The sequence below is a fragment of the Dunckerocampus dactyliophorus genome, chromosome 15 (assembly GCF_027744805.1).
Source record: "Dunckerocampus dactyliophorus isolate RoL2022-P2 chromosome 15, RoL_Ddac_1.1, whole genome shotgun sequence".
NCBI classification, from domain to species: domain Eukaryota; kingdom Metazoa; phylum Chordata; class Actinopteri; order Syngnathiformes; family Syngnathidae; genus Dunckerocampus; species Dunckerocampus dactyliophorus.
In genome coordinates this window covers 12,007,296-12,030,716 of record NC_072833.1, presented here as the reverse complement: position 1 = coordinate 12,030,716, position 23,421 = coordinate 12,007,296, and the positions used below count along the sequence as shown (strand labels likewise).

The 23,421-nt window shown below is 40.2% G+C and overlaps 1 protein-coding gene across 8 annotated transcripts in view; it reads right to left on the bottom strand.

Moving 5' to 3' along the window:
* LOC129194678 (neurexin-2-like) overlaps positions 1-23,421 on the bottom strand; it is a 543,165-nt gene that overhangs the window by 302,408 nt on the left and 217,336 nt on the right. For 6 of the 8 annotated variants that reach the window (XM_054799950.1, XM_054799957.1, XM_054799956.1 and 3 more), the window contains one exon: positions 10,390-10,407. The exons of the other annotated variants lie outside the window; for them this stretch is intronic. In XM_054799950.1, coding sequence (XP_054655925.1) covers positions 10,390-10,407 — 18 coding nt within the window. The remainder of the gene's footprint in view (positions 1-10,389; positions 10,408-23,421) is intronic. 8 annotated transcript variants of the gene reach the window in all.

Genomic DNA, 23,421 nt, shown 5'->3' with positions numbered 1-23,421 from the left:
AATTGCAAAAAAGGCCTGCTGTCTGATGGTTATCTGTTTTGTTTAAATATGAACCCATCACACAAACATAAAAATGCTGATGCATCGCACCAGAGTAGAATATGGACAGGCTTATTGTGCTCCAAAACATGGCCGCACAACGGGTGCTTCTCCACACTCAGTGAAATCAAACAAGTGTGTTTTGCATATATGTAGTCCTTATGGGACTCACGAAGAAAGCATCCTTGCCCGCTTTGAGGTAGAGACCTCTTTTGTTGGGTATGCAGGTATGCTATCCATCTTGTTCCATCCCTCTCTCCCGCGAGCTCAGCTCTGATCTGCAAGGCTGCTCATGTCTCTTAAGTTGGCCTAATCTTACAACATCAGCTCTGTAATGCGTCTCATTACGAGTGCCGGGCATGGCAATCATGGATTTATACACCCACCCCTCCTCCAGCCGCTCAAATCTACTCGGTGTAGAGCTCCTTCTTGCTATAATGTAGCCCAGTTTGACAGCAAAGCAAGTTACAACCACAATAATGCATATATTAAATAGCATTATATCTGTAAAATGCCTGGATCTATTTAGGCTGCATTAACACTTGCGGTTGGGTAGTCACAGATGGAGAGAGCAGAGCAGAAAGACTGCACATGCATTTTCTTTTACATATTTGTCAGGTATGCATGATTTTTGGTCCATGTCTTTGGTCGGTGTCGTGTTGACCAGTGTTCACTTGCAAGTGGACAGAGACTACCCGAAATGTGTTCACACTGGACTAAACGAGCCGTACTAGCAGAGCAAAGTTCCCCGTAATGGAAGCAAACACGACAAGAGTGAACACACCCTGAGATTGTGCAACAGTTCCTAATGTTGTGTTGAGCACACGGTGCATTGTAATTCACTGTACGCAAGCATGCAGATTTAGATAAGAATGCAATTGGGGAAAGAACATTCCGGCACATATGGATTATTCTTTGGGAGTAAATCTGCATCCTTCACACATTTCAGTAAAGGTGACTTCCCGTCGTTGCACAGGATTTACACACGCGCATTAAAACAACTCACATTGTCACCAGCTATTTCTGGACGCACATTTTAATTAAATGTGCTTGTTTGTCTTGTCTCCATATGGCCCATCTTGGCTAGTGAAAGAGTTTAAACAAAGCTTTCTTCGCTCACACGTCATTGCCGCTAACGAGGTGGCACAAGGAATGTTAAAAATATATTTACTTAGACGTATTCAAACGTATACTGCTTGCTTTCGCTTTCTCACCTGCCGAGATGTGCTTTAATTGTGCATAAAAATTGCCGTGTGTGATTAAAAGAACGCAAATAGTGATTGAAATTGTTGCGATCGGGCCACGCTTCCATGTGCAAAAGCACTAATTTAAACTTCCTGGTGGCAATAAAAACATCCAATCCTCCTTCCATAATCTTGAGCGACTCTTCTCCTCCTTTGCCTCAAGTAAACACAGCAAAATCTGTCATGTGATCTCCTCTTCCAGCACAGGCCTCTTTAGCTGCGGCGACACCGCGTCGGAGAGCAAACGCAAGCGAGACACAATGAGGCTGAGGAGAGGAGAAGTGTTGCGTAACAGCTGGTGTCTGCATTAATGAGCTACACATCTGAGCTACAACCCAGGATGCTATGATAATAAAATAATAATACGGATGGTTTGAACTATTTTTGCTTTTAAGTGGTGAGTTGTCATGGCGGGATTTTGGTAATAGAGGAAAGAATAGTTCAAATTGTACCAAGTGCAATGTTATTTTTCTCTTTATGTAAGGCTTTAGTCAACTTTTGTTGACAAATGCTAAATTTCGAGGCGAGGGCAGTTTCATTTTGAATCGTGCACTTTTACAGTACGATATCATCTGTCCCTTGGAAAACAGATTGGATTTAATTGGTCGATTGTTTCACAGACGCCTGCCTCTTTTTAACAAGCGCATTTGTCAAGCTCTCTATTTGTCTGCACACACACACACACACACACACACACACACACACACAGACATCCTAGTAAAAAGTCACTTATGTTAGCTGCAGGGTGGAAGGTACTTTACCAGCAACACCAATACATACGTAGCCAATGTCGATGTGGTAATTGCTGATGATATGCTAGATAGATGATATTTGCTAGAAGTTACCAGGATCCTTCAGAATGGTGCACAATACCGTGTCTTGTTAAATTTATCAGGGGTAGCAGGGATTTCAAACGCATGTACCATACAGTCATGGGAATAAATTTGGACACCCGCCAGTGGAACACTTCTTCTACTCACAAACCACTGCACACAAAAGGGTAAACATTTGTCAAACCACGCACCCCTCCTATGTTGCCTGGGATATTCTTTTTCCGGTGAATACACCACATGGTGACAGTGTCTTCACATTCCAGTATTGGATTGACTTGAAATTTCTCACAGCAGCTCAAAGCGCTGTACAAAACACCCAATGCAACTTGGCACATACCTTTAAGGAGCTGACAAACGCGTGCAAAAATTGAGCAAGGTTGAAAAACATGGTCGCCATCAAGCAAAAGGCCTTTGCAGGGGCATGGGCGGGACTTAGCAACTAATTGTCCATCAGTCATTGACCATTTGTGTATTGATTGGAAATGTTTGAGGATATCTGTATTACATGTATGTTATGACTGTAAATTGCTGTTGTTAATCACAATATTGACTCGTGCATGCTTAGTACCAGTGTTATTGCCATGAACACACAAACGGTATCTGTTCCTCCTCATGTTCCAACGGGACCCTACGGCAAGAATCCTGCCCTGACTGTTGCATGACCCTGACCTTGTGTTTTCCATGTTTGCACTGATAACACTCCACCTGGGCCTATTAATCACATACAGGTATCGCACCTTGCTGTCTACCAGACTGTAATAACACACAACAGTAGCAGTAGTAGTATTATCTCCATGTGGATTTTTGTTGTGGGTTGAAATGATTGTATTGAATCAGCATAAAAAAAAATGTCGGTGGCCATGAAGGCAAAAAAAACAATATAGAGGATTTGTAACAGCTCACTTCTAACGACTAGGGGTTGGAAGTGTTTAAAGTTTAATGAGGGGGTAAGAAAATGTGCGTGCATGTTGTTCACGCCCAGGCAGGTTGATTCATGGTGCTCATAACTCCTATCGGGTCGCCTATCGATCAGACTGCTGCCGACTGCACTACTGGAAGCTCACAGCAGTTACTGCTGATGGATACACTGTTGTGACTTTTGAAGGAATATGCTGTACGGTAGATATTGTTTTCATAACGTTTAATGTACAAAATGTAGTTTGCCACCTAAAAACCTGGTTCCAAATTTTTAATTTCATGTGGATAAAAGAATCACTTCTAATTACTGGCACCAATAACGGTACATACAGGTATTTGTAATCAGATTTGTTGCTGTATATATATATATATATATATATATATATATATATATATATATATATATATATATATATAGAGCGGTATATATACAGTATATACTGTATATATATAGCGGCTTCACTCTATCCCTTTTTTCAAAAATGTTTTATTTAATAAATCACGCTGTTTCGTGGTTGAACAACCCCCCATTATTAGCTAGAAAATATGCACATTTAAACAAATTGTACAAATTATTAAGAATTATAAATTAAGAATTTTAGAGCATAAAAATGGCTAATTGAACTAAAATACAAATGCAAGCCATTAAGAAGATGTGAATATGAATCTATTATTCTACTTTTGTCACAAGGTGTCAGCAATTGGTCAGTGAGACAAGGATCAGATTTGATCACCAGAACAAGAGGCTTTTACTGCAGGTTTAAATGATCTTATTACTGGTGCAATAGTAATAACATAACAATAATAACAAGGGCTACTGTTGTGGCCGTGACCCATGAACTAAAGTAAAACTCAACTCTGATCGCCCGACGTCACTTCCTGTCTTCCGTACAGAACACATTTACTGCCACACACACACACACACGTTTCATTTTTTACTTAAATGGCTTATTTTTTCTGGTTACGTCTACTATATTGTGTAATCCAAATGTAAATGGGTGTTATTTCATGTCTAGAGGACTTTTCATTTTTAATAATGTTAAAAACTGTATTTAGAAGATCGTAAACAGGTTTTGTATGCATTTTGCGTTTTGTATAATATTCTATTTATAAAGGAGGAATCCTACTTTGTGGAAATTCACTGATCATGGTCGGGTCTGGAACCAAAGGGCCGCGATAAACGAGGGATTACTGTACAGCGCAGCCCAGTCTATGGCTCTCTTACTTGTTGCACTTGTCTGCGCTGCACTTTCCAAAAAATATCATTTTCATTTTTCATTGAATGTATGTATTTTTTTTTGGTTTTATTTATTGCCAAATTACCGGCCAGCAGTTTGCAGTTTTTATGTTTCATTTTAAAAATAATTAAAGTTGTTACCACAAACAGTTAAGCGGTTTTCTGTTTCGCATTTTGTTCCCGCACTGTACCCAAAATGAAGCGGGAATATGGCGTACTGTTACACCCCTATCAAGCAGTGAAGTCCTAAGTTTGATTCTTCCTTTGGCATTTCTGAGGGAATTTTTAGTCCTAATTACCATGATCATTGTTCTGCCATGCTTGCATCCATCCCAACTATCTTGGCCCAGGTCTCGAGGTGTGCCTCCACATGGCGTAAATAATGCCTCAAATGGAGCAAATGAGTGGCTCTTTAATTGCAGTGCTTCCCCATAGGAGCGTCTGAGAGCTTGGACTCCTTGAGCAGTAATTATCTCAGGTAGCTATCTCATTAGCACCCTCCTCTGCAATGGAAATGTGTGTCTTGTTGTCTCTTGCTGACCATTGGGTCGTGGCCCTCTCAGGCTGGCTGGCAGAGAAGATAAGTGGTTGTGTTTCCAAGATAATAGAGTGTTTTTATGGCCCAGAGAAGCGTGCATCATGATGAGCAAGCTGATGAAATCAGTTCATAAATTAGGAAAGTCAGGATACACAGCGGGCCTTTTCCTTCATTCCTATGTTAACTCACAATAAAGCCACTTACTGAACAGAATAATGAACTCCCCAATTGTGGATGACTGTATAATGCCAGACGTTTTAAACAAATAGCTCCGAGCATCAAAACTTTTTTTGTGTTTTGTTTTGTTTTTGAGGTTTCTCTGACTGTTGCTGCTCTGCAGGGAGAAGGCTGAGAAAAACAATGTGTTCTGCTAAGTGCTACCCTCCGCCCGATGCAAAGCTCGGATCCCTCGCTTTATCTTCCAAATTGTAGATGTGCGGCTCAGTGAGCGCTCTCCCGTGGCGAGCGGGCCAATCCTGTCGTTGCGCTTGCGTGAAGACAGGCTTGTGCTGACGTTCAAGGGACGACACATGGGAAAGGAAAAAAAAAAAATAGGGAAAAAAAAAAAAGCAGGAGATGCTAATCGTCCACAGAATGAAGAACACAGCTTTGGGACGCTGAGACAGGCGGATACGCAGAAAAGATGTTTACATCTCTCTCAATGTCGTTTGATGGAGTCCAAGCGGAATTGGCCTGCAGATAAAGATCTCTGTTTGTACCTGACTGACTGACTGACTCTACTTGGAAGGGACAACATAGCCTGATAGCTTTGTATTGGGAAGACGAGCAAAATGAACCAATATTAATTGATAAATGAATAGCTTAAGGGTAAAGCTGGGAGCCATGTTTACTTGATAGTAAACTCAGGACTCAGGAGACGAGACGATGTACGAGATTGGTTCCACAAGATGAATTTTAAGGAAAGTCCAATGAAAAAATATGACTGGAAAAACAAACATTTTACGCTCCAAAAAACGTATACATTTTTGGAGACCAAATAAACCATTGTTATGCTAATTTAGAGTAATAATAGTATAACAATGCAGCTCACTATTTTACTCTTGTCTGCTTGTTTTTGTCAGGGCTGTCCAGCTGTCCTTTCATATTTATAATTTAAAAAATATATGTAATAAATAAAAGGGCAAAACTTTGTGTTTTTTTTTTCGTGATTAGTACCAATATTTTTGCTTTTTCTAGTTACATTGTGCATTTTTACTCTATTTTTCTACATTGTTCATTTTATTTCTGCAATGAGCCACATTCCACTCATGGCCCCTGCGCCACACTTTGAACAACAATGCATGTTTTGCATGTTTTGTATTATGGAGAGGTTTTTTTTTTTTTTTTTTTTTTTTACAGCTTTCAGACATGCATTGCAGTGGGGCTCACTCCAGCATGCCTGCTCGGCGGATGCTTCACCTTCGTTGACGGCTTGGATTTAAATACCGAATAAATGCATGATGCAAGAAACACTTAAATATGCACCCTTCATTGCTAAATATAGCGACCGTGTCTCTGAATTGTCAACACGGATCTCTTCTACATATGAGGTGTGTTATGAAACGGAACCGGTGCTTGAAAGCTGGCGCTTAGCCAAATGCAATGAGCGTCAATAGAACCGCGCGGTGATTAAGGGTGCGGACGAGTCTGAACATCTACAGTACGTGGGTTGATTTAACAAATCTTTAAAGCTGATCAAATGTAGAATTACTACAGCTTCTGCTTGAACATCAACAAGTAGCAAGCAGCTGTTTAACTCTGACGGAAAAAACAGGCACACGTCACTCGCTGGCGCTGAGAACACCAAGGTAGGTTACATTGCCAAGGTAGGTTACATTGCCATAACGCACTTAATGTACGTTGAGAATAATACCTTGCACACTGCCACTTCCATATTACTGTATTATTATTCATAATAGTAGTGATCAGGAGAATGCCAAACGCCATTTAATGATTCCTGGAATTAAAATTAAACAATATTTTACATGCATGTATCTAATGTAACATTTTTTTTCCTTTCAGAAGAACTACTTTTAGATTTACTTTAGTGAGATTTCTCAATAGAATGTACTGTACTCATTCTAGGCCATTTGTAACCTGCTGGCCCTCGCTGGCCTGTGTTCACACTGATCATTCGTGCTTGTGCCATCGCTTCTACAATGCTGCATTACTCCAGTTTCCCTGACTTTGTGGATTATTTTGAGTTCTTCGAATTATTCCTGCCGTATAAGGCGGCAGCTGCCACGAGTTACTTGCGAGAGGAGCGATTGCATTAATTGACATGATGGACTCGGTGGACCAGGTGCGAAGTGGGCTCAAGTGTGGCAACGTTGGTCTAGTGTGAGTACACCTTGAGAAAGTGCACGGTTTGTGGAAAACAGAATTATTGAATTACTCCTGCAGATTTCAGTAATTTTGCTTGCTTCATCAGATGATCACCCCAAATTGAAGTTTTAATATTAAAAACAGAAATGTTTTTTCTCTTCTGAGTCACCTGTAATGACCCCCTTACCTCCCCTCTTATTGCAGGATTGTTTTAATAAAATTGCCTATTCTCTTAGCAAAAACTTCACTAAAGAACCTCCAAAATGTATTTTTGCACACAAAGCTTTCGAACTAAAATTAAATAAATCCGAGCTGAATTTGCAACTCATACAGAAGCGTGTCTATCTAAAGAGTGCATAATATACATAATAGGACAGGATACAACACTAATGCTTGTCCATTCCATGCAGCACGTTGCGGTAAATCATGCTATTAGGATGCAGAGGGAACCTAATTATCCAAAAATGCGAAACAGTGACAGATCAGCAAAAACCGCCGCTGTGAGCAGGAAGTTTAAAACTGATCTCATCCCATTTCCTGCCTGTTTTGGAGCGTGGCGTCGCTACGTTACATTAGTCTAGATGTCCTATCTTCCTAGTATGTGATTTGCACAATCACGCTATCCAAATGATGTGCTAATAGAAAGCTAGCGTGCTGTGACGTGTCAGCATATTTACTATAACAGTGTTTTTTGTTTGTTTGTTTTTTGTTCAATGGACGCCGACATGTTCCACAGCATTTCAGCTCCAATACTCAACAACTGGGACGTGAAATTAATGCAGAAAAGTAAAATAACTTGGGGCGGACATTTAGGCTGCGTTCACACTTGTGGTTCAATAGGCTGGACCAAAAATTTAAGAAAAAGATCATTGCAGCTCATTGTCGGGAGGTTCACTTAGCGATCACACTGGTACTTGTATCATGTGACCCAACGCTGAGCAGTAAAAAACATATGCACAAAAAAAGTTTTTTGTTTTTTTTTTTACATATGAAGTGATGTAACTCAAATATTCCAAACCAAAATGTGATTTGCTGCCTTGAATACATAGGTTAATTTTACATTCTGCCATATTTACCAGTTTACATTTCACAGAAAGTTTTTAAAATATACTTTTAAAGAGTTGTTACACGCAACAGAGAGAGCAGAGCAGAGAGCGGCACTTACAACACATTTTCTTTTACATATTTGTATTTGAAATTTCTGCATTCTTTATGCTGTCATTGTAATACTGGTCCGGGTCTTTGGTCTGTGGAGAGTTCACATTTGAGCTCAAGTGAACCGAACCAGCTCGGATGATCATGTTCACACTTGATTAACAGTACTAGTACAGCAACTGCACCAGCGTTGCTTTTAACCGAACCAAACATGACAAGTGTGAACTAGGGGTGTAAAACCTGTAAATAACTCGGTATTTGGGCTATGGTTTTGATCTGGATTCAGTCCATTTTTTGTGCGTACAGAGAACAACTTTTTTCTCCCCAAATTCGGTCTTTATTAGTTATTATTATTATTAAATTATTAATGTTTTAATACAATTTTTAAGTGTAAAAACGCAAGTGGAATCTCAGATTAAATTCAAATAAAAATATTGATATAGGATCCAGAAAAACTGAAGGATGTTGGGACCACTTTGATATGTACATTAAAGATGCTGAAACCAATCAATGTAGGTCGGTACTATGAGCTATGGAAGCTATACAAGCTTTTGACAAAGCAAACAGAGTAATATCTAATAATGTCACAAGCCCTCGCGAGATTAAGACATGACAAGATGTCAGATAAAAAAAATGTCTCGTGGGCACTAGGCCTGGGACGATGATAAACAAATGAATTAATCACAAAATAAATGAAAATGAACTCAATAATTTGGCCGGCCACAACATATTGCCGTGTGCATCTGTGTCTGTTTTCCTTATCTCTTGCCTCCAATCAGGCAGGAGGAGGGTTCACTCTGTGCATTTGTTTCAGCACATTGGCGCATTTGATCCATAGAAGAACGGCATGAACAGAGTGAGCCCTTTTGTCAGTCATACAGTCTCTTTGTCTCGGTGGGTGGAGGCGGGGCCGCTACCATACACACAGAGTGCAGAAGAGTGTAACGTAGTAGTGTCACATACTTTTTCATTGTACTAAGTAATGTTAAAATCTTGTCTCGTCTCATTCTCGTACACCCAATCTCATGTAGCGTCTCACCCTGTGTCCTGAGTGTCCTGTGACACCCATACTAACAGTATATATCATTAGAAAGAACAAAGAAAAAGCTGGACACGCCTGGTTTACAATGTTTCCTTTTAGCAAGGTGCAAGTGCAACAATAAGAGTACAAACATGGTGATGATTGTTTTATTTTTCGTAAAAATCCTTACCTGAAGTGCAGCGTTCATTGTTGTAGCATGCAGAAGAGTTGTTATCTCTTCTAATAAATGGCAGTGCGCTGCTTTCATCTTATGCACTCATCTTTGTCTGTTTACGGAAGTGACGTGTTCAAAAATAGGTGCACCGCACCTCAACGTTAGCACCAGGAGGGGGACCGGCAGGCACATAGCTGTGAAGATCCACGTGTCAGAGTGTACAGTATATCGTAGACACAGACGGGCGGGACCGCACGGCAGTTGTCGTCTATGCTCTACAATATATACTCTGTCGGTGAATGCCTTTTCATCCGCTTGTAGGCAGACTTTTCCTCACTTGAAATATGTACAGGGTGGAAAACACACACAGTGCAAAAATATACCGCAAAACTGCCGCTCCGTATGGATTGTCCCGTGTAGGGTGGACCAAACATGGTTTAACATCACCTGTACATCCCTAATACACACCCTTAATGCATAAAGGGAAGAACCAGCAAAAAATAGACACCACACACACTCTGCAGCATAACAAACTTGTAAATAATAATAATAATGAAAGCTATCATAGTGCCCAGGGTTCGCTTCTTGCCACATAGAAACATTTCATATTTGCATATTTACACTGGAAAGCAATGCAGGCCATGGCTTGAGGACGTTGGGGGGATTTGATGTGTCACAGAGGATAGAACGCTCTTAAACCACAGAGTTAATGTATGGATCCAGAAGAGGAAAGATCCATTGTAAAATTGAAGAGATAATTACATTTAAAAAGCAAAAAGGCTGAGGCTCTTCAGAGTGATTCTCAGGTGGTGACAAAGCCAGTCAGTCATCGGGGGAATGTACACACAGAGAAAGGGCCAAAGGTGGCACAAAGAGGGGAAATAAAAAATATATGATGTCTTACCACTCTGAGATGAGTCACCTGGAATGAGAGGAGAGAAAAGGGAGAGATGAGTATGCCTGCTCAGCAAAAAAAAAATTGAAGAAATTAGATGCAAAGGCACAGAGAGGAGAAAATTATTCCACACAGGAAGTCATTCAACGAGAGGGGGCAAGATGAGACCTATGAAGGCAGCACTCATAAGGAGGTCCAAAAATGAGCTTTGTTCAAATTCAAGCACTAAACCTCATTTCAAATAAAGGTTCCCGACCTTCTCTGCTGCCTTATCACACAATTAAGATGTTTTTTCTCCCCTCCAAAACAGTCAGAAGAATCATTAAAATAGAAATACGACCATTAATTGGAAACTGCACTTGCGCAGGATAAATATTTCTATATTTTTTTTAATTGCTTTTGGCCACTCATCATGGATGTCTGCATGATGACACTGCAATGTGAGTACTGATGTATCATTTACCAATCGACAACATAATACCGGAAATAAGACGTGAGCGCAGCAAACCTCTGTACCAACGTCTAGTTCATTTACATACGCCAAAAAAACTCAACAAAAAATAACAACAATGACAATGAGCATGCATTATTTTGTGGGCTGGATGTGCTACGGGGTCAAAGGTGGAATCAATTACAGTCGGAGTCCAATTAATTTCACTCCTCCTTTGTGTGTTTGTCCCCTGTGAGAATTGGATTTGTATACATTGCAAACTGCTATGCACAACACAATAATGAAGGTCAATGCATAAAAGCAGGTGAACAACTCTTTAGTCCCCAGATTTAATGCATAGGATTCCCAGAGCAGATAATGGCTGATGCGCTGTATATAGTCCAGGTCAAAGTTTAGACATGGACCTTAAATGGCCACATAGGCGGAAGATGGCTCATGACAGAAGTGAGGAATCAATGTGTCTCCAATCCTCCAAGGCCTCGTTTCTTACTAGGCTGGACTTTGACAATGACACCTCCACCTCCAGAGTGTTATCCGCTGCCCTGCTGCTCGCTGCACCGTTGACTAACGTATACACTGACACAGTGTTGGAATAGTGGAAAACGAGCAGGAAGTGCCCATCGTGGGGTGAAACAAGGCAGAGAAGGAAGAGGTTGTCGGTAGATCATCTATCACGCCTCTACATGTCTCCGGGGCTGAAGACAGCACTGCAGGAGGGACATAAAGATGTGCACGGTGCGCCCTTGCAGGAAGGTGTCATGGTTGTGTATAAACAAAGTATGGCAGCCATCTTGGATGTTTTATTGACCATCTATACAGGTTCACCTGGTGAGCTGACAATAGATCAATAAGTCAAGCCGTGCAGTTTCTTCTGACCACAATAATAAATGATGTACACAAAATTTGGCCTAATGAATGTTGCTGTGATAAAGGTACCAATATTGTTTCTTAATTGATTTGGTATTTCTCTGAATTTATTAATGAATAATGCATTAATCCCAATACCAGAATTGTTATTACAGTATGTACTCATAAGCTTTGTGGGTACATATTTGCTGTTCCAATTCCTCAATGCAAAGAGGATAAAAAAGCATGTTTTTATGACCCTTCCCTTGACCACCATAGTGCCAAGTTAAAATATGTATAGTAAAGTACATTTTTAAGAAAGACAGCTGTGGGGTGTGAAAACACAGAGAAGCTATTTGTAAGTATTTGAAGTGATTTAATTCTTTATGCCTTGGTGTAACAAGGCAGTTTATTTAACCATAATTATTGATTTATATTCCTCCATTTTTTATTTTCTGCTAGAAGAGGCCAAAGAAGCCTCTGTTGCCAGGTAACAAACACAGCTGAGTGGCTGGCCTTGCTCCAGAGAGCGTGTCGTCCTGCAGAGCGTCATCCCCCGCTGAGCTTGAGTGACTCTCCAGACGAAATGGGATGCGCGATCTCGGCTGTCAGCGCGCCTTTCACAGATTGAGTGCAATCTGAGACAGGAAGGGCGTAGCGATGGCTTAAAAGCCAGCAAATAGTCAAAGCGGGTGTGAGGAGGTAAGCTGTTGCCATGTTTGTTTATACGGCTACACATGACTACAGCTGCTGGGTGACTGCTTTCAGCTTTAAGACCTGCTGTGGACAAACAATGTGGTCAATTGGGAATAGATCACTGGAAAGATGCCTGAGGTTGTAATTTTGCCCTGGAGGGCGATTCAACCTAATTGCTCCGGGGGTCGGTCTCCTGTTTGTCTATAACGTTAACACAAGGCGAGATGTTCACCCACTATGGCTAACATCGTCATGGATAAAGCAACAAAGTCAGGAATTAAAACAGAAGCACAATTTTAACACCAAAGATCCTCTTTTGACAGCAGTTCTGTTTTTAAGTATCCACCGCAAAATCATGCGTCAAAGATCCTCTATTTGACAGGCATTCTCTGCGGTTCGTTGTTTCTTCTCCATGCATATCGGTGACCTTGAGGATGCCCTCTGTGATGTGAAATGCTTCCACTCAGCCCTCCAAGCTCTCAGTGTTTGACCAGTGCTTCACACAAACACTGATCTCCCCTTCCCATCCAACCCATCCCTTTCTCCTGGACCTCAGTCCTCTCGCTAATCCCCTGAACTGGATGCTGAGGCTGCAGCCTGGTAATTCTCCAAATCTCCTTCTGCTGCTCTTTGCTCATACCTCTCCTCTGATATCAAGAGCTCTTCGACAGGACACACAAACATGCAGGCCCTCCTACATGGAGCTTGTCCATGGAAGAATTGAGTGGAATTAATGGATTCCATTCCATGTTTGCATTATGCTTTTCTCTTCCAAAACTTCCATATTTCATCGCTTATTTCATAAAACACTCTGCCTTCCGCCTACATAACAACAAAGTGCTTTGCAATTTGCAGCTGGAGAGCCAATGTGTAATTTGGGCCTGAGCGTGCCTGTCAAAAATGACAAGACTAAACACTGAATGGGACTTGAAGTGTTTTTTTTTGTGTTTTTTTTTTCATGCAACAAAAGGGAGATTTCTCACAAAGATAAATATTGGACAAACACAGCACTGTGTGTCGATATTAAACTGTCAAGCCTGTCATGCTTTTATGCCATGCTTTTGTGAGAACAAGACTATTAAAGGGTGAGAGGCAATATGTATTTACACAGTTGCATAATTTTGACAAACAAATGGAAACAAGAGGCAAAGAGATTGTAATGGAAGTGTGTTTACATATCTGGGATTGCTGAATTTAATTTGAAGATCAAGAGATTTAATCGGTGGCTAGTTGGACACTTCCTGCTCATAAAACCTTTCAAACATCTGATCTGTGGGGTCTTCTTGGAAAAGGTACGATCATTGTGCAGAAGTCAAGGCCGACTAAAGAGAAAGTGACAACAGCACTACGCATTGCCTTTAAGTCAGGCAATACGCTCGCTTGCACTGGACATGAACGATATTAGAGGAGTGTTAAAGGGCCCCTGACATGCATTGCTTAAATATGTTATATATTGTGTGTTATTACAGTATGTTCTACATTGTTAGCTTTTTGAAAGTGAGTGGTAAATTTGCAAAAAATACATTTCTAGTTCATGACGAACTACTAGAGCTCTCGCAGTTCAGCCTCAATTCTGGAAGTGATGTCATCGGAGTACTACCACTCAGCTACACCAACATGGCGGCGTATGAGACAGAGAATGTTTACAGCGACTGTAGCAAAGATTTGAGCGATGTGTCCATCACTTTCAAGGTGAAAAGAGGGAGAAACATTTGGAGATGAAATAGGGAACTTGCAGAACATGGACTTAAGCCTTCAGACATGGAGATGAAGATCGTCGTCTTCAAAACACAGAAGTGTAAGTGTAAATTACACTGGAGTTGCTTATCCTTCAATTATTGTTTTAAATTCTTTTCTTAATGAGCATCAAGGAATTTTTATAGCCTGTTTGATTCTATATGTCGCTGCACGTCAAGGATAAATTTACCCACACTCCCCACAGTATACCGATGTGAAAAGATGTTTATATAACATGTAAAATGCCTTGCAGCCTTGTCGCTAAGGTGGAATAATGTTGAGAAGAGATTATGTAAACAAGAAATGGCTTACTTTGTTCTGTGGCAACTTTGACGCAGTGGTCGGTCATGCTTCCGTGTTTTGTTTACCGGCAGAATAGCATTCCCTTTCAAAATGCGTTTATACTGTACTTTCAAGCTAAATGCTTCTTGTAAAGGTGTTCCTTCAAAGAGGTCATCAGTGAAATAATCACTGCAAAGGAGAGAAAACGAGGCGGGCTTCCATCTGTCTCTCATTTTCTGCACTTGCTTCGCCCATTAAGTCCATTCAAGTTTTTTCTTTCTCTTTTGGAAAACAAAACAACTTACAGTATCACTCCGATACTGTGAACATCCATCAGCAACACACGTTTTGGCACAACTACTATTTTAATGAAAAATATACTGAACCAACTTGGGTATCATCCCGATGATGTCACTTCCGGAACTGCGAGAGCTGGTTCGTCATGAATTTTTGCGAAGTAAGCATTCCTTTTCAAAAATCGAACAATGTAGAACGAAATTACAAACAATTTGTAACATATTTAAGCAAAGCGGATGAATCACGTCAGGGACCGTTTCAACAGGTTTGTTAAAAGGGTCCATGTTATGATATAACATAATAGGTATAATAATAGAGTTGGACTTTATTTTAAGATACGTAGCGAAACCTGTTTTTTACAAATTGCAGTGGGCTCATCTAGCTTGGTGCGGGTCAGAGGTGGTAGCATGTCCAAGAGGAAGGAGGTTTTTCCTTCGTGACGTCTTGAAAAGTCGCAATTTCAAACGCAAATGTTTGAGTGCCTCTTCTCTCAAAGGTGGTGCAGACAAATGAGGTAGATGATAGATATTGTTTTCTCTAGGGACATATATTATTACTGTTACACCATCATTAAAACGCACTTTTGCATCTTATGGGATTACTTAATTAATGTATTACTGGAATCTGGTTTTATAAAGTAGCATTTCCAGACATTTGTGTCTTTTTTGTTTTTGTTTTGGCTGAATTGAAAGTGTTGATAAATGTTGCAAATTTATAAGTGTCAAGATGGTCTGTTTCTCTTCCATTGTTAATTCCCCTTTTTCTTTTTTCCTTTTTGTAGCAGCAAATGACTTTCTCTGGCACAATGCTGTTCAACTGATGTACCACAGTGTGTTCCGAACACTGTTTTTATGCAGACAGAGGAGGTAGTAAGTACTCCAGAACTTGGAACACCTGTAGGAATTAGTTGCACCAACTGCCAAGGCTTGATCAACCTCCATTTCTGCAGAACAGCTTTAAATTGTTGAACCATTTTGTGGTCCCCGAAACAGGCCTTTTTATACAATTCTGAAATACACATTATTTTTTAGTTTTGGGTAACCTTACTGTTAGAATAATGTACATACATGTTATCGTATATTTGCCCCATCTTCTTTTTAGCCAGTATACTGTTGCTGAACTGCTATAATTTTGTGCTGTATGCGTGAGCTTGAACAGGATGACTCAAGGACGTTGGAGAAGAAAAACAAGAAAACATCTGACCGCAGTTCAGACACAAATACCTTCTGTCTGAACCTCCTGTTCCATCAACGATTTGCTTAACTTGTCAGCTTTGTTATGTCTTTTATTGTGTAGTCTTAACCGTAGCACATTGCAGCTGTAGCCCCCCCACCCTTTAGAGCTGCAATGCCTCATGTAACTAGGAAACTCCCTAAGGAAATAAAAAGCGAGGAGACGGAGAGTGTCTTCAGAGCGGCAGAAGGTTGTATGCTGAGTACATTTCTTCCGTTCTCCTCGCGAGTAAAAAGGCCATACGTGTTGTCTTCTTTCTCCTGTCTCACTGTTTATGAATGTTTTAGGTTGCATGGACCTGACACTTGCACTTCACCACTTACGTTGGTACCATCTATTCATTGGACTTGAACGACTTGAATTTCAATAAATAACTGGAAAAATTGGGGTGTTGTAAAACTTTTGACCGGTAAGTAAATTGATTTTTTAAAATCTCCAAATTAGTATTCCTATAGTAATCTTTGATGACGCCCTTTAAATATATACTACAAATATAACGCTATTAATTTAATGCAAACACAATTACTGCAAATCGTTGAACAAATGGCAATAACTCAGACGCCCATTTACAATCCCTTTGACCGGGCCAATTAATTGGTAGATTAATCGACTAATACCGAACTCCAATGAGTAATTTAATCAAGCAGTAGGGCTTGCCAACAGTAACCACACACCATTAACCCCGGTGGAGCAGTACAACAACGAGCCCACTAATGAAACGAGTGAAGGCCTTGACAGTGAAACACCCCCCCCGGGGTGGGATCTCTTAACAAACAGCGTCCTTCTTGAACCTTCACGTTTCCGGTTGCACGCCTCGGGAGGACCTTTAAAATGTCCTTTATGTTATAGTCTTTCCAGTTACCTTCCTCAATGCATTAACGTCATAAACAAAAGCCATCCTTCCTCATAGGCATAGTACTTCCTCAGACACGCCCCAAGTTAGATCAACCTGCCCTTTTTTAGACGCTCACCACTTTGTAAAAATTAAAAAAGCAGCCTTCGCTACACATAAACAGGTTTGATCATCTCATTATTCTTCGGCCAATAGGTTAACCTAGCATGAAGCTGCTGTTATAATGTGAGTGTAATGTTAGCACTGTAGCTTACATAGCTGTGCTAGTGTGGCTTACGTTTGTGTCCTCCTGTCCCATGCTACATTGTTGTATGTCAGTGATTTGTGGTGAGGTTCATGGCTGGTGAGGCACTGACTCCCTCCGAGTTTTCTTTGATGTTCATATAAGTTGCTCATTAAGCGGATAGAAAACATGTTTTGAAATTGTTTTTTAATACTCTTCATACATTTTTTTTCCCTATAAACTGAAAAACATGTGTGGTTTTACCTGTACATCTGTATATGAAGTACATGGACCCTATCCTTCTCCAGAAAAAGCTCTGATACTTTAAGTCTGATCACCTTCTGGTGAGTTTGGGTATGTAATCCTCCATCCTGGCTGTCAAACACATTCATTCATCATTCCTTCGGGAGAGCATGAAAATATAGGCAATTCATTTTACTTGCTGCTGTCCAGCCTGTGCTGCTGCTATCAAAAAAAAATATATATACTGTATATACTGGCATTTCCTCTCTATGAAAGGACAGCATTGACAAGCACCTCCAAACTCCCCATATGACTTTTTTGTGTATAGTATTGTCCTATTAGCAAGAACAATGATGTCACACTTACTGTATATTAAAGACAGTTGAAAGTCATCAATCTTTCTGCAACATAATATTACTGGCGCCCTGCAGACAAACAGAAAAGGCAGGCGCCATGATCCAACTCAGTGCACTCAGTGAAAGCACTCATACGTTAGGCTGGGCTTGCGCACTAAGCTGAGAAGAGACGCCGGCGGCAGCCTTATCTTTGGTTTCTGCCATGTATTTGATCAAGAAATTTGCAAATTCAGTAATTTTTACTTAAGAAAATGTTAAAAATGATTGTAATCCTATCCTGAAAATATAGTTATAATACAGTTCAAGGAGCAAATATGAATATTTATTTTATGTTAGCATTATCCTCCCCTGACCACAGTTCAATGTTGTATGTGATATATGACATACTGAATATTACGTTGGTGCCGAGTGGCAGGGTATGCGTAAAAAGTGGACGAAGTGCACAATATCGCTTCTTGGAGCCACACACAGACACGCAAAATGGTGTTTACTGAAAGTACTTTTAAACTGCCTTAATTGTCACATCAAGGCTCATCTGACACGTATTTAAAAACAGTGAAAAATAGAATAATATGGGACCTTCCAGTCTGTATTTAAATTCGGGGCTGTCCTTTACTAATTTAATATTTCTCCAGTGATGTCAGAAAGATTCCACTGGTGTCGCTCTCCATCATTAGCTATTCATTGGTTACGCAGTGAATCTAGTCTACCTGCTTGGTGGATTGCAATTTCAGACAAGGGGCTCTAATGTTATTCCTCTTGCCTCATTGACTCAACTTATACGCTCCAGTGAGCACAAAACCACTCACTCCCTGCCGTGTGTAGTCTCCAAAATGAGTGCGGTGTAAAATACTGGGTTTGTTTGTTTGTATTGCAGGTTGAAATTGGGCTACGAAAACACAAGCTTTGAAAGGTGTTTATTACTTTGTGTTGAATAATAAATGTGGCAAAACGAGGATGCATAGAAAGTAGCACTGACATGAAGGCCGTCCCCCTTGGGTTTGTGTTAGTTACCTCTTTGCTCTATTTAAACTACCCTCATCTTAATGTGCTCGTCCTCCTCGAAATCCCCTTATTCAATTAAAACAGCCTCTAATTTGTGTGTCACCATATTTCTTTACAGAAATTCCTCCACCTCCTCCACTGAAGGGATTAGCTTCTCCTTCCTTTTTTATTTACTAAATGCTAAATTCATTTTCCTGCAGGAGAGGGTAAGAGAAAGCGTGAAAGTCAGAGCAATTATTTTTGAGCATGCCTTTACATCCTAGTCAGCTCTCCAGTGATTTTATTTCTTTATTTTTGATTAAATGTATTAAATGAGCGGTCTTGTAGAGCTATCAATTTTCCCACAATCTACATTTCCGTGTGGTAAGAAAGCTCTAAAATCCTTGCCAGGAGGTTTTTTTTATTTATTTTTTTTTATTACACAGAATGAGTATGCATGACGACTGTGTGAGTGAGTAAATCATCAGAATGTAAAAAATCAAATCAAATGAAAATATGTAAAAGAAAGTGGTGACGGTTGGCGTAGTATCATGAAACATTAAATGTAACAAATAATTATTTTATAATAATAATATTTTTTTGTGATTGTTGCGGTCAAAATGCCTGATTTTGAAAAAAAAAAAGGATCGGCAAAAGTTGTAATGGTGTGTGACTTATTTTTTGAACATTGCATCAACTTGTGATTTTATGAAATTGTTATCAATGTCAAATATTCCAAACCAAATCCAAATTATTTTGATACTGTGCCACATTAACCAGCTTCAATTTCACAAAGTGCTTCTAAAATCTACTTTTAAACAGTTGTAACACACACACAGCGGAAGAGAGCAGAGCGGAGAGAAAGCACTTGCACACATTTTTTCTTCCATGTCACTTCTGCATGTTGCATTGTCATTTTAACAGCGGCCCATGTCTTTGATCCGTGTGGCGCTCACATTTGAGTTCAAGTGAACCGAACCACGCCAAAGTTTACTGAAAGCAGACGGAGACCCATCTCTCAATCAGACTGTTTTGGTACATAACAGAATTCAGACAAATTGCATGCAAAGTAGACCAAAATGAAATGTACTCGCAAAGCAAACGCAGAACACATCGACATCATCAAAAAATGTAGGATAATAAAAAAAAAAATCACAACAAAAAACAATTTATTGGAGAAAAACAATAATGTGGTTGTAGTTTGATTCCCATTGAAAACCATTTGAGTGACCCAAGGGGGATCTTTCACAGAAGATTTGGAGTGCCTTTGCAGCATTTTTTCTTGCTTTTACAGTGCAGTCATCCCTCGTTTATTGCGGTTAATTGGTACCGTGATAAGTGAATTTCCGAGAAGTAGGATTCAATATTAACAAATGGACTATTGGGATGAAACGCACGTCCGACCGGTAGAAGGCCTCGGGGAAGACCCAGCACACGTTGAAGAGACTATGTCTCTCAAGTGGCCTGGGAAAGCCTCAGGATATGCCGGGAGGCCGACGAGAGGGAAGTCTGGGCTTCCCGGGTCAGGCTGCTGCCCCCGTGACCTCGGATAAGCGGTAGAAGATGGATGGATGGAATATTTTGTAATTAGAGCATAAAAAATCTGTTTATGACATTCTAAATACAATATTTACCAGTTTTAGAGCCCCATATGCATAAACTAATGCCCCTATAGTCACCTTTACACTCCTATTACTCTTACTTATGTGCGGGCTACGGGATCACTGCAGTGAAGCTAACTAGTTAGCATGCTACCATGCTAACTAGTTAGCTTCCAATGTATTTATTCTACACTTAAGAACATTTTTCAAACAGAGTGGGGAAGAAGGACAAAGTAAGAAGCCAAAAACTTACCATTTCCACACGGGATGGGAGGAGCACTTGTTTTTACTATGTCCTGTCAGACATGCAATGCCTGACTTTATGCAGTGTTACGGTAATGTAATGTAATGTCTCATCTATTATAATTATTTTTTTTGACTAATAATAGGCGTTAGTCAGCCACAAAACATAATTTATTAATTAATTTTTCAAAAACCGTGATAAAGTGAAGGAGCGCAGTGACAAAGTGACAAAGTGACAAAGTGACGTGGGACGACTGTATATTTTGGTAATTTTTGATGTTAACCGACAACCACGCTAACCGGGTTGGACACTAACTGTGGTTCCACTGAATATGTTGGTGTACCTTACAGTGCTGGTCCAATGACAAAGCCAAACCCACAGCAAGTATGCGTGTTTTGTCAGAGTACTGAACCACAGCCTAACAAGCTAATCAGCCTGGCATCAAAAGAACTCCAAATAATTTCATGGATTGATTTTTGTTGTTATTGGCTGAGGGATTTTACTCTGTAAGCCGCAAGAACTGTCCTGCGCAGCTAAAACACATCTCAGGAGACTGGAGACAGAAATTTGATCCATCTCGGTTCGACACAAGCTCTTGAGACAGCATTTCACAGGTTTCTAACACCCTGAGAGAAAAAAAAAATCCAACAACAAGGTGATAGGGATGAGACAGAAACAGACAGATGGTGACAGGAAGCAGACGGAGAAAAGAAACAATAATACTTCAAAATATTAAAACACGTTGAGTCCAGCTGAAGTAGCATTTGTATTGTCACAGCCGATCTGCAGTGTGTGTCATTTCACCTCCAAAGTTGACCTAATCCTCACACTTTCTCCCGGGACGTTTCTTGCATCCTTTCTGGAAGATTATTCACTCAAAATGTGGCCGACATCCTGTGTGTTATTAATCGCTTATACGGTATCTCTAGAACGTCCAAAGGGACAAGATGGTGCCCTTGCAGTCTCGCTTCTCATTCTCTTTAAAAATCCTGACACTTAATGAACCGAAACGAGATAAGTGTTGCAATTCCTGGCTGAATGTGTTTTCCCTATATATATATATGCGGTCATTGCTTTTGTATTTATTTATTGCTGCAAGTCATTAGTCATCCAAACAGCCGCTCTCACCTCGCTGCCTTATCTCATGTACACCTCCATCGCCTCGTATGTCAGCCCTCCTCTCCTTCCTCCACACTTCTTGCCCCCCGGTGGCCTTAATTACATCTTGTAAAAAACTGACCTGGATCCAATTTCTACACTACAGCCGTGCTCGCTCGAGATGAATGCCCCGATGGCCAAATTTCATTAAGTTCCGCTCAAATTACGCGTGCTTGTGTCCTTTAACATTCAGGAAATGTCAATGTGTGGTCAAAATGATCAGTATTTATATGTGCAAAAACAAACGAAGCACGATGCATCACCTTAAAGTCAGTCAATAGGTTGCACTGGAATTATGAAGACAATTAAAATATTGAAAGGAGAAAAACTGTTGGTGTTCATCTGGCCTTGCACTAAATTAGTCTGTTAAATTTGCCATATTGGGGTATTTTTCAACAATTTTAAAATAGTGCCACGATCGCGCATGGCACCTCTGTCGTGTGTGGAATGGTGTATGGAAGTGTGTTGTTGAAAATCTAGCCATGATGCTGAAATTTTAGTTTAAAAGTGCTTTTAGTAAGCCCTCCTGGGAACACAATGTTGTGTGTGTGTTGGTAGCTTTAATGCTAATGAGCTGTGTTTGTCCATGCCTGTCTCCAACACTATGTCTCCAAGATTGTGTACTTTATGGCTACATTCACACAGCAGGGTATGATGCCCAATTCTGCCCAATTGTATGCGGTCGTTCACATTACCAGATAAATGTGACATGTCAATGTGAATGCAAAGCATCCGGGAAGTGACGCGCATGCGCAAAACCACAACGTCGCACGCATTGCCGTGTGTTTACCGAAGTAAAGATTGCCGCAGTGCGTGTGCTCTACTTGGCGCGTTTTGTGGCAATTTCATTTTGATTTTGTGCAACGGGAGTCAATATTTTCTTCACCAACTGATCTTGCGTATAGCAGATGAAAAAGAAAGAGGGCGAGAAAGAAAGCTATGACAGTTTGTGGAGAACTTGCTGCAATGTCTGTTCCGAGGACCACATGTCACTGCCGCTTTTTAAAAATAATCATTTTGCCTGCATCGGTGAGTACCTTTATCCAAGTCTCGGTAAGCACGGCAAAACTCGACTTTCGATGACTTACAGGTCGGATATATATGCAACCTGACCATTCAGACTGCAGTAGCATCGTATACATATCATATTCACATCTACATACGAATGAGACCTGAGTCGCATTTGAAAAAAATCATAATTGTTCTGTTCTTATTGACATGAAAAAAATCAGATACACGTCACTATGAGCAAAAAAAAAAATCAGAATTGACCTGCAGTGTGAACGTAGCCTTTGTTAAGTTATTTTTATTTTTGCTTGGGCTAAATTCCAATCGCAGTTTGAGTTGCCCTTGTTGACTTACCCTAGGCACTTGTTATGCATTTATATTAGCAACCACTGCTATTTGCACCCATGAGCATTATATGACATTATAACACTACTGTACATCCTGCTCTGGACGTAACACTGTAAATTTCTACCTGTAACATTGTAAATACCAGTAGAATTATTCAAATCATTCTATAACGTTCTATGTAAATACGTATAGTAGCGTTCTCCTTCTTCTCCTTATGTGTAAACTCATTTACAATCGTTGTACTTGGTAACAGAGAATGATGTTGACCGGAGTCAAATTCCTAGAGTGGTAACACACATGACAAATAAAGCTGATTCCGATTCTGATAGCGTGAAAAAAAGCGTTCTTCTCCCATCCCCTTGTTTAAGTGGTACGTTTTTGGCTTTAGAAGAAAGAAAGGCTAGCTGTTTAGCTCGCTAGCTTGCACAATGCGTTGTAAACAATGACTAACAGGAGTGTAAAGGTGACTATAGGGGTGTTA